At 28.5% G+C, this 12,852-nt stretch overlaps 1 protein-coding gene across 3 annotated transcripts; it reads left to right on the top strand.

The window, feature by feature from the left end:
• The first annotated feature begins 2,612 nt into the window (after positions 1-2,612).
• On the top strand, positions 2,613-6,562 carry LOC124841796 (GRF1-interacting factor 3). 3 transcript variants are annotated; one of them, XM_047318139.2, is made up of 6 exons: positions 2,613-2,785; positions 2,891-3,012; positions 3,161-3,266; positions 5,403-5,479; positions 5,767-5,851; positions 5,925-6,562. In XM_047318139.2, the coding sequence occupies exons 3-6, from the start codon at positions 3,189-3,191 to the stop codon at positions 6,309-6,311; spliced, it is 627 nt and encodes a 208-aa protein (XP_047174095.2). In that variant the 5' UTR covers positions 2,613-2,785; positions 2,891-3,012; positions 3,161-3,188; the 3' UTR covers positions 6,312-6,562. The 3 variants fall into 3 exon arrangements, with proteins under 3 accessions (XP_047174095.2, XP_047174094.2, XP_047174096.2); XM_047318138.2 differs by having other exon boundaries at positions 3,134-3,266; XM_047318140.2 differs by having other exon boundaries at positions 2,891-3,068.
• Positions 6,563-12,852: the final 6,290 nt, after the last annotated feature.

Genomic DNA, 12,852 nt, shown 5'->3' with positions numbered 1-12,852 from the left:
CAAACATTTATAATTTTTATTATATATAATTACACTCTCTATTTGTTTTATTTTTAGTTTTTAGTTTGCTTTATTTGTAATAAATTAGGTTCGTTACTAATAAATACTATAATTTATTATTTTTAGCTCATTTAACTTTTGCTCACTATGTTGGTCACACCCTTTTTTGTAAGCATTATTTTTAGGGATTTTAAATACATTAAATTATACACTTTCAATGCTTTAAAATGGATATATGGATAACTCGATTTGTATTATTATGCTATTTTTTATGTTTTTAGAAGTTGAGGACAAATTTGTTAAATATTTATAAAGAGAATATTGTGAATTTACACGTTTTTTAATAAGACTGCTAGACCTTATTACTGTCTAAATTAGATTCATAATTGCTTCAAAAGTTTTTAAAAATAAGGTTTAGGTTAGGTTAGAGACTATTAGGGGCCGAATTATAATCAAAATAAGAGATTAAAAAATCAATTGCATAATTTTCATGAGTTTAGTTTTTTTCTTTTTCAATCTGTGATTGTCTTTTCATCATATTATCCTATCATTCTTCTGGTACGATTTTGTTATTATCTAATGGAATCAAATAATAAAAATTGAATTTTGGATTCGTCGATTTAAGTTTGTTCTTTTTTTCCTTAATCTTGATTTTGCTATTTTCCGAAATTAGAATGGAAATTTAAATCTTAATTTGAAATTGAATACAAATTGGATTGAATGACCCGAAATTTAATTTATATAAATTAATTTAGTTGATTAGTTGTTTAAATTTTAATTTACAAAAGAACTATAGTTTTTAAATTATTTGATTATTTTAATATTATGATTGATTTGTTTATAATATGGTGAAATTTCATTTTTAATATTTAATTTATTCTTTTACTTTACATTTTGCGTTCTCCAATCCCAAAATTCTTAATATTGAAAATGAAATACAAATTTGTTGAAAAACAAAATTTAAATAATCTTAATATTTTATTATTTCACCTAGACAGTAATTATTAAACCTGATTCAAAAGATGGAATATATGATGATATTCAAATTCATATAAAATTCAATAAAATATTTTTTTATTAGATATTTTGTAACTCGTTATTTATATGTATAATTATCATTACTATAAAATATTCTAACCCAAACTACATGAGATTTTTCTCCTTACATTCAAATTTTCTCTCAAGAGTCACAACATAAAATTATTTCTTCCAATATTTTACACCTAATGATTATTTTATGTTTTTTTTTCTTTGAGTTATTTCCTTTTACCACCAATTTATTACTATTACTATTACCATTATTATATATTATTATTATACATGATTAATTAATTAATAAAAATATTTTTTTTTCTAATTTCACTTTATACCTTATATTATTATATATTTTTAGCAAGTTTTTTAGACATTTTTCTTTAATCATCAAATTTCAACAAAAGTGGTGTATATTTTATTTACAGTCATCGAGTTCAAAATGCAACCATTATAACTTTTATGTAAACTAATAAAAAGAAAATAATAAAAAATATTTGTCAATTATTTCTATCTTAAAGTAAAATTTGACAATAAATTCATTGAATAAATTTTTACATTTATTTCTTTACATAGATGTTAAAGAAAGTGGGGAAAGGGTTGGAGTCCAACCGTTGGACTGGTCTGGCTGCACGATTTTTTATTATAACTTCAAATTGTCAATATTTATGTATCTTGTGTAATATAACACACAGACACAAACATAATATATATATATATATATATATATATATATATATATATATATATATATATATATATATATATATATATATATATATATATATATATATATATATATATATATATATATATATCATCTTAGATAGATTTTGTCACTTTAAACGTAGAAGAATGCACAGTATTTCTTTATTCTTGTTATGCGAGTTTATGATTCTCTTATTTATTTATGTTATGTTTTATTAAAGTAATATGACATTATTACATATTAATTAATTGCTCAACGAAGATGGCTGTTCTATTTTTCCAACCTGCCGGAAGCTATTTTCTTAGAACTCGATCATAAGCAAAGCTAACTAAATTTTACGCTAATTAAGAACAATAATTAATATTATTTAATTATACCAATCACATTAAAGTTTTTTTCTTAAAATGTTCCCTGTTAAAAATTAGTATTTAAAATACAATTTTAATTAATTGAAATATATTTTTACAGTAAGAGAAATAAAGAAATAAAATTAAAGGATTCATTTATTTATATTTTTTATTATTCTCCTCGTTTTCTTAATGGTACATTTTTAACAAAATAAATTCTCATTATTTTTTATTTTTAAAAATTGTAGACATAAATTATTTAGATATACCTTAATTTAAGTATTATAAAAGAGAACAATACAAAAATATAAATAATAACACTTACATGAAAAAAAAAAAAGGTATAATAGACCTCAATCACAGTGTAGTGTCCCTGAACACTAAATTCCTGAAAAATTAAAATTGGGCTTTGAACGAGATAGAGTAATAGTACTTGAATTAACCTAGGACCCGCTTCTCCCAAAAAAACAAAAACAATAAATAACATGTTGTGCTTATCCCATTCCATTCATGCTATGAGGTGCAACAGTACTACAATACCCCATTCTAAACGCAGTAGCAACAGTCAAACTTAAACAGCGGAATGCGACCACCTATAAATACCCAACACTTCATTCTTCTCTTTGTTTGCAATTTCTAACTACCAAGCCGAAACACACACAACCCCAAATCTAACTATTTAGTTCTGTTTCCTTCGGTAATCCCTCTTCTTTTTTCTCTTTCTTTTTATTATGCACACCTGCTAAACTAACTTTAATCTATTACATGTTTTTACTTTTGTTGTTTTGTCTTCAAATTCCAGAAACATCGGCTGCACAGTATCCCAGAAGATCGGACAGGACTTCACACAGACAAACCCAAGCTCTGAAACGCGTGTCCAACACTTACCTCTCGGGTTCTCACTTGTTTTCCGACCATACCCTGGTCCTCTTTCTCTCTCTATCTGCCAAAGTTTTCGTCTTTTCCCCTTTTATTTCAGGGTTTGTGTAACATTTTTCATTTGGGGTTTGGTAACTGTTGATTGTGGTGATTTTGGGGGAATTAGGGTTTTTGTCTTTTTTTTTTTTTATAGATTCAGTGAGATTGAGGAGGCTGAGAAGATGCAGCAGACACCGTCAATGATTCCTATGATGCCTTCATTCCCACCTACTAACATAACCACCGAGCAGATTCAAAAGGTATGTTTTTTTTTCTGTTTTAATACCATTGTTTACCTTATGGATTGTTGAACTTAGTTGTTTTTCATAATTTGTTATGGGTTCATTATTATTATTATTATTATTATTATTATTAGTTATTAGAGGATTGGTAGCAACACATTCTTTATTATTACTTGGAATTTATTGTAAAGCATGAAATCATGTGTAACTGTAACTGCTCAGAGAGGGAGTTGGGTTCACATAATTTTTGTGATGTCCAATAATGTTTAGCTATCGGTAAAAAGTGTGTTTAAAAGAGTTTATGATTTATGAACTTCTTTTTCTTATTATTATTTTGTTGAGGAAATTGGGAGGTGACACTTGTTCAATACAAAGTGAGAATGAATTGGATTTGTGCTAATCTGCAATGAATTTAATCATGTAGTTTTATTTTTGTCATCATTAATTCATTATTTATTGTTTTCTTCTATTGTCTCTCATGATGGGGATTACATGTATGTTTTAAATAAAAAGTTCACGACCAACTAATAATTAAGACAAAGGAGTATATATATCTTGGATAATTCTTTGCACTAAAAACTGCAAAATCATGTCTTCTTTGAGATGTTAATTTACTCAATATTGAATTTCATCTAAACTACATGTATATAATATCTGGAATCATCAGTAATCGAATTAGTATCTAGTATGACAACAACATTTGTTTATGTTGGTTCTGATTTAGGTTTTCTTTGATGTCTAATTCAGCATGTTGAACATTTGTCACTGACCCAAAAGCATATTTTAATGAACTATGCCACTCATTGACAATCTTGTCTTGAGGTGTGCTGGCTGCATCATAGTTTGTAGGGATGTTAATTAAATATTCAAATGGGCTGATTGAGAATCTATTATTAATTGGAATCCTGTGCAATTTGTCAAATTTATGATCAACATCTTCCAAATATATTCAAGTGACAAAACCCTTGAAACTTTGTTATTCTACACTAAAACACGTTTAGTTTCCAGTTAACAAAGGATATGCTGGTGGAACCATTCTTCTTTCACCAGTGATGTTTAAATTGCCTCTTTGATTACTAATGAGTAATTACAAAGCAATGTATAGGGTCTTTATTTTATTATCTTTTAAACAGTTAGGAAATTGAAGTTCATAGGTTATGGATCTAAAATTCATTTACAGTGTAAGGTCGGTTACTACTCCATTTAAATTATTTTACCAAAAGTTTTATTTCAGTCTTCTGAATTTTTTATCTTAGCTTTATGGGTATCTTTAGGTCTGGTTGGTTTGACAAAACATTTTCTGTGTTTGTTTCTTTTCTATTAATAAACAGTGCCTCTCTGTTTTGATTTTGTTTCATGTTTTTAAATATTTGGGCATGCAGTAAACAATGGAAAACCCATAAGTCCTTGAAAATAGAAAACAAAGTGAAAAAAAGTGTAATTGTTTTAATTATTAGTGAAATCACAAAGTAAAAAAGGAAAACAAATTCTCAAAGCAAATAACTCATGTTTTTCAAAGTATTTTAAGTTGAACACCAGTGTGAGACTTGTTGATAAACAATGGAAATAACTTCAGTTTAGCATTAAAAAAACTTAATTAGGCATCTCTTGTCATTCTCTTGCATTGGAGTGATTCCGCAGATGAAAAGTAACAAACATTTTTAAGAGTTATAACCCATGAATCATTTAATCAATTAACTTATAGTTTGGTAACAGCATATAATTATGGGTTTGAACATACCTGTTGATTTACCACAGTAGGTTTTGGGTCTTTAGTAAACCCTGAAAATAAGGAGGTTGTTGGTTGGATTAAGGTTTGTAGCAATGTGCATAATTTTTTACATAGGGTGAATGGATTTTTACTTGTACCCAAATAAGATGTCGACACAATCAGATGGCTAAGCAAACTAAGTGTATTGATGCATGTGGGACTTTACTGCAGTATCCTGGATCCATGAAAAAATGTTTTCTAATAAATGATATTGTTAATTTTATTCTGTATGTATTAGGCTGTTTCCAGGATAGAATTTCAATTAATCTATTTCCTCTCCTAGTTTTCACTTCACAATTTAAATGATATAATGAGTTAAAACAAAGTAAGCTGCAAGTGCCTTCATTAGTTAATTTGATACTGTGTCATTGCTCATGATGCAGTACCTTGATGAGAACAAGAAGCTGATTCTGGCAATATTGGACAATCAAAATCTTGGAAAACTTGCGGAATGTGCCCAGTAAGTGACCTCTAAATTCTTTTTGACTGCATTTTTGTTAGTACTGATGGTTGGCTTGCCTAATCCTAACATTTATCTGTGCACAATGGGTGGGGCTATTGATAATTGTTCTTTCACTCTCCTCAGTCCTCACTAACTTCAATTACATCCAAGGTTATATAATTTATTGTGGTCTTTTTTTCTGAATAATGACGCGTTCTAGATCCTGATCTATTTCCTAGAAATTATCTTCGAAGGTGTTATGGCCTAGTTTTGCACCAGTTTTATGTGATGGTTTACTGCATTAGGTACCAAGCCCAGCTTCAAAAGAATTTGATGTATTTAGCTGCAATTGCCGATGCCCAGCCTCAGACCCCAGCAATGCCTCCACAGGTGAAAATAGAGCATTGCTGGTTCCGTGGAAGTCTTGTCAGTTTCCCATAACCTTGATTTTATTGCCTTGCAGATGGCTCCACACCCTGCCATGCAACCAGGATTCTATATGCAACATCCTCAGGCAGCAGCAGCAGCAATGGCTCAGCAGCAAGGCATGTTCCCCCAGAAAATGCCATTACAATTTGGTAACCCACATCAAATTCAGGATCAGCAGCAGCAGCAGCTACACCAGCAGGCTATCCAAGGTCAAATGGGACTGAGACCGGGAGGGATAAACAATGGCATGCATCCAATGCACAGTGAAGCTGCTCTTGGAGGTGGCAACAGTGGTGGTCCACCATCGGCTGCCGGTCCAAATGATGCACGTGGTGGAAGCAAGCAAGATGCTTCTGAGGCTGGGACAGCTGGTGGAGACGGGCAAGGTGGCTCTGCTGAGGGGTCAGAAGCGGCCAAGTGACATGCTTTTATGTGCTTTTCATGAGATATATGACTGTTGATAGTAGGTTTTTCTTAAAGGTAGGTCTAGTGTGATCTGATGACCATGACCTTTGATGGGTCAACCAAAGGACTTCTCTTGTTTGATAGATTAGGTAGTTGTGTTCCTAGAATTTTGGCACGCAGCAAGTTTGCATCAACTGGAACTGCTGTTGCCACCACATATTGTACTCGTTATTGAAAGAGGTGTAAGCATGTGGTATTTTATGATTACCTTAATTGCTTGCTTTTTTTTAACAATTGCTTTGCAGTTTGCAGTTCTCATATCCTTTAAACAATTTGTCTGCTCTTGGTTCAATTATATACCTATTGTAGGCATCAATGGAAGCAGGAAATGGATGAATTCATGGTCTGCACCTAAAGGATGTGTCTTTATTATGGTTATTTTGAGAGTGTACTTGGCTGGTTTTGGGTGTTCTTCTGGTTAATTATCAGATGGTCTTGCCAGTGAAAGCTGGTCTGCTGCAAGGATTTTGTTCGTGGGTTATTTCTGTAAAGTTTTGTTGTTGTGTTGAGATACCTAGCTTTTTGAAAACAAAATTCAGAGAAAAATAGAAGCTGGTGGACTTCTGACTGAGATGAATTTTGTTGGAGTAATGTTACATTTACTTTCTCTAAAATGGCAATCTGGGTAGAGATTTGATCCCTGAAACATTGTAGGTGCACGCTTTAGTCTTCAAAGATGTCATTTTTATACTATCAATTTAGTTTTCAAATCTGATTAGATTTGCGTTGGACTTATAGAATGTCAAAGAACTATAAATGTCAATGTTTGACAGTTTGTGCTCTAAAAATTCTACGCATAATGTTTGGGAGACATGGTTGATTTGATGTTTTTAGGATTGATTTCCAGATGTTTAAATAATGTTTGTTAAGTGAAAATTATGTTATGTAAATATAGATGAATCTTTGGTAGTTAATTTTGGAATAATGTCTATGTAAAAACCACCTTTACAAGTTAATCATCAAATGATAACTGTTGACGTTGTAAGTAAAATAAAACGTTATTCACTGATTCTCGATTTAGAGGAAAATTAAAATTAAAAATAAAAATAATGATAAAGAATAATTAAGAAATGAAATGGAAATTTTTAATAAATGGGAATGAAATTTTTTTCTTAATTCGTTTTAATTTGGAAGAAAACAATTTTTGTTGGTCTCAATTTTTTATTTATTTCTCTTCTCAAATAAATGGTAAAAAAAAGATATTCTCATCTCAATTCTGTTTTCCAGTCTTTCTATCTAAATGAATAATGAGATAAAAATTTTGAAATATGAAAATGGGAATGAATAGGCATAATGTGACATGTTTGGTTGAATAAATTAATAGAGAATATAGAATGTACTAGAGTAGAATGGTCCATGACATAACACAACTATCATAATTTTCTCAAATTTCTCACATAACAATTTTTTTATAACCTGCTTTTAAAAGAAAAGAAAATTACTTACAAAGTGTAAAAATTACTTTAATTAATAATTATCTTTAAATTTAACCGACTATAAATTTATACTAAAATAATATTTTATTTACAACCAATTATTATAAACTATGTTCTTATTATATTCACAATCAGAGTTCTCAGCGATGCGAAAAGTTGACTTAAATTTAAAATAAATGTTTGTGAAATTGAATATTTTGATTTTGAATGTTGTAATTTCATGACCAATCAAAGTGAAATCCTTAAAATAGTATAGTAAAGGTATTTTCGAAAAAATATTTACGTTATAAAAGGATAAACAAAATATAACTTTTGTATAAGTTAATATTAATTTACTTATAAATAAATTATATGAGATAATTTTCGAATAAATTAATTACAAAAAGTTATAAAAGGACAATTCATAAGTTATGATAATATAAAATAAAAAGTGCATAAAATTTCTAAAATAAAAAATACACCACTTAAAAATATTTTTAATAATTTAGGCTAAAACGACGGCAAGTTGTTAAGTTCATGAACTTTGACGAAACAATAAGTAACTTCAGTGATTTTGGGATTGTCACGTAGATGTGAAAACGTGATAGAGATTAGGTCCTTTCTTTTTTTCACATGTTCATGACACTTTCTTCTTGATAAGTGGAGCTAATAAGTCGATTTTAGATGTTCAATATTTTTTAATTGTAAGATTAGATATTTGTTAGAGATGTCAAAATGGGTCACTCGGTCCAATCCGATCCGGTTCACTACCGGTTGATCATTTAGTGAGTTAACCTAATTCGATTGATTTATTAGCGAGTTAGAAAAATTTGAACCTGATCCGACCCATCACTAGTTAGTAGGTAAAGGAGTTGACTCAATGACTCACTTGATTACAATTTTTGTTAAGTAAAAAAAATTACAAATTTTTTATAATTCAAATATAAACAAATTTTACTCCCAAATTCCACTCTGGGTGTTTAATTAATTTTGAAAATAAGAAACTTAAATAATCTTTTTAAGAAAATAATAAATATTTTTTATAAATTAAAATCAAATTTTAATAAAATAAAATAAGGTAGGTGGGTTGGTGGGCCAACCCGGTCCACCAGGATTCAATCCGCATGAGTCGGGTTTAAATGAACCGGATTAAAATCTGACCCGCATAAAAAAAAAAAATACAATATTTTTAAACCCAACCCAGCTAGAACCGGTGGTGGACCGATTGACTCGCAGGTTGTGACCCATTTTGTAAATGATTTGATGATGATTGTTTGATAGCATATATAATACATTTAATAAAATTTATTAAGATAGGTTATGATATATTTTAAGAAAAAAATTTAATTTAATTCAATTATGTAAAATTAATTTATAAAAAAATATTTATTACCTATCCATTAGAAGTTGTTATATTTAGAAAATGGGAGCTGGTATAAAATTCCAAATCTTTATTTTGTATTCTATATTTGTTTGCATTTAACCTTTTTATACTTATTATATAATATTAATTTCTTTCACTTTCATTAGGTACTAAAGGAATATTATTTGTATTTTCCAATTTTGCTTCCTTCATCATCGTTAATTTATTCTATCGATAAATGAGTTGCGTAAGGAAACAAAAAGCATATACTACGGCAAAATTATTGTATAAATTAACTTCGGAGTTCATTCCAAAAAAAATAATGGAATTGAATAATAACTACTCATTGACCAAGAGGATAAGATTTTTTATTTAAGGGGCTAATAGAAAGAAAAAAAAACTCAGCTCACGCTGTTTGTGTAAGAAATATATGCAAGTAACTCTGACTTTTATGTTTTAACTATAAAAAATTTAGATCTATTTTTTAAATATATTAATTGATAATTATTTTTATACTCTTAATTTATCTTGAAAAATATTACGAGACACAAATTACTCATATAAGTGGGTGTGTTTGGTTTAAATTAAATTTGAGTGAATTTTTTTAATTTCAAACAACGTTGGTATTTTAAATGCTTACCATTTTCATGGGTGAAAGAAATTGTTTAAATTATGAGTAATATTATTAAAAATATATTGATAAATTAAAATGTTTATTTTATGATAAAATTGACCCCGCTTTTGCTTAGTAGGGTTGGGAGTCAAAAGAAATAAAGTTCGAGATAAACGTAACTGGTGTGGATCATCTTCTTTCACTATGTCATGCGTAAATGTAAATGAATTAATATGTAGGTCTGATCTGCTAATCATTGGTTCAAATTCTTTTATAAATTAAAAAAACAAATTGATTTTTATTTTATTTTTTAATTATTTAAATGAATTGGGTCCAAGCTTTATATTAATAGATCATGAATAACTTGGTACATGTTTCAAAGTTTAGGTTTTATTAACTAATACTAACCTACATTTTTGTTCGAAATATTAGTTTCTTTTTTGATATATGAATTAATTTTCTGATAAAAGGTTGAAACATATATTCTTTACAAGTAGATTAGTATTAAAATAATGTAAGAAAAAGTTCATATTTGAATTATAAATATCAATTAAATTATAAACAAACTAAACAAAACAAGATAAAACTTTAATATTTTGTAATATCTCAAAATCGAAATTTTAAATAAGCTCAATTAAATAAATAGTTAAGAATTTCAACTATTAATTTATTTGTTTTAGAAAATGTATTCTATCTTTAAACTCATTTTCTTTATATTTTATCTATTTGTTTTTTAGTTAATAAAGCTACTTGTCTTCTTTCTTCTTTTTTTTTTTTGAAAAAAATCCTGCCAATAAGAAAGGGATAACATCTTTGACCTTTCTATCCAATTAGTATTTGATTTTGATTTTGATTTTATCTTTTACTAAAAAAATAGTTTATCTTTTCTTTCTAGTTCCATTTGTGTATATAATAGGATTTTACGTATTGAAAGTTAAGAAAGTTGTGATATCCATTAGTCTAATATGTCACTAGAGTTTTGGTTGTTTAGGTGGAGTTTTCATTGCATTTTGGAGACTTTATATTAGTTTCAACTCTATTTTTGTATCTCGTGAATTGTTGCTTAGTTTTTAAGCATTTGTCAAGTAAAGCAAACTAAGTTCAACTTAGTAAGATTGAAAGTGTGTTTTGGACTTGTTGAGGTACATTCGTTATATTATTTATGAGTTTTTTTTAGATGGTTGAAATGTGAAAGTAATTGGGTTGTAGTCTTGTGAATTGCTAAATCTTATTAGGTGTATAGTATAACTTTATTTGATTGACACATATTAAATTGTTTGATGAAAATTGGATTTAGAGGTTACAAACATGTTGGGGGGACTAAAATTACTTGTTTTAATTGTTCAATTAGTTGTATAATATGTTTGCTTTTCATGTTCAAATATATGATATATCTTTATCGAGAATGTGGTTGGATATTAAAAAGTGTACGTAATGAATTTAGGGTTCTTTTATGATATGTTGAGGTAAACTTGTTATGATGTTAGGAATGTTTGCAAGTAATAGCGAGAGTGATTGTATTATTACGAATACATTGTATGTATCCAAGTTATAATGATACATAGAAAAATAATGTATAATATTCTAAGAGCCATACAAATTTTTAAAACTAACTTGAGAGTGAATAGTCGCCAATAACAAGATATACAAAACTTACCCAACAAAAATAAAATTTATACTTAGTCTTTTCGATTTTAAAGTTAATACAACCTAACCTCATATAATTGATTTTGAAAAAAAAAAGTATGTAAACCTAGCCGAAACCAAACTAAAATATTTTGATTAATTTAAATAACTAGCTAATATATATATATATATATATATATATATATATATATATATATATATATATATAATTTTAATTGAGTTTAAACTTAATAATCAAAACTAAGTTATAATATTTTTGTAATTTGGTTGAGATGGTAAGAGTCTAGAAAATTGTGTTTAAGAATTGATTTTGTGTTTAAAATAATGAGACTCAATTGTTTTAATACTAAAAATTTAAAATATAAATATAAATTTTATAAACAAGTTTCATTATTTAACATATGCATTCTTTTTAGAATTTTTTTTCTAGAACTCTCCCTCGTTTTTATCTAAGATATCTTATCATTCGTTCATCCTTTTAAAGATTAGAAATCGTAGGATTTCTCTTAGTGGTGAACTCATTAAAATTAATTGACCAGTTTTTTCAAAAGGGTAAGTTAATTTTTTGTCCCCTTCTTGGTCAATTGGTCTTTTTTCTAGATGTGGCTTTTGTTCAACTCATATGTAGTGTTTGTGCCTATTTTGTTAGTCTATGTTGATAAGTGGTCCTAATGGTATGTCCTGATCATGTTTACATTGTTCATAGGGAAAAGTTGAGTTATCTGTACGTGTAGGAGTGTTTTAGTGGTCATCGAGCTGTTTAGTCATCTTTCAAGCAAGAGAAACTAGTTGCTTTAGTGTGCATGAGTTGGATATTTTTGATTGAAATTCGTATGTTGTTGAATCTGATTAATGTTTATACTGATTGACTAGTATGGTTTGTTGATTGAATTGAATTTTGGTTTATGTTTGGACTGTTGTAATTGAGAGAATTGAAGAGTTTAACAATTGTACAAATTGGTATGAGATTGATGTATAAAATTGTGTTGAACCACTTCTATGGAAAATGAATACCAATTTGAGTAATTAATCAAGTCTAATTTCACTTAAATTACAAATCTGAGTGTGTTGAAATCTCGTATGGTGTTGAGTACAAACTTGATTTTGCAAGTCTAGAAGCAATTTTCCTCTAAACCATTGATTGCCACTTTCACCCCTAAGAGACCTTTTTTGTAAATTCTTTGGCGTTGAACGGTGGCAGGGCACTAGTGAGCACCATCTTACACTACACGTTGAGAGCAATTTTAGTTTTAGGACGTTGAGCGAAAGGATGGTGTTGTTGAGGATGACGTTTTGCAAGAAGAATGACACTGAGCACCTGCATCTGAACTCCAGGACTGCCTTTGAGCGTCAGGATTGCCTCTAAGCATTAGAACTGCCATTGAGTGCTACATTTTTTGGAAGGTTTGACCTGGATGTTAGGACAAGACTGTCGCTGAGCGCCACCCTTATACGAGAG

This window comes from Vigna umbellata, chromosome 11 (assembly GCF_029865625.1).
Source record: "Vigna umbellata cultivar VRB3 chromosome 11, Vumbellata_1.0, whole genome shotgun sequence".
In the NCBI taxonomy this organism is placed as follows: Eukaryota; Viridiplantae; Streptophyta; class Magnoliopsida; order Fabales; family Fabaceae; genus Vigna; species Vigna umbellata.
The sequence above is the reverse complement of the archived record's forward strand: the minus strand, read 5'-3'. Positions and strand labels throughout refer to the sequence as shown.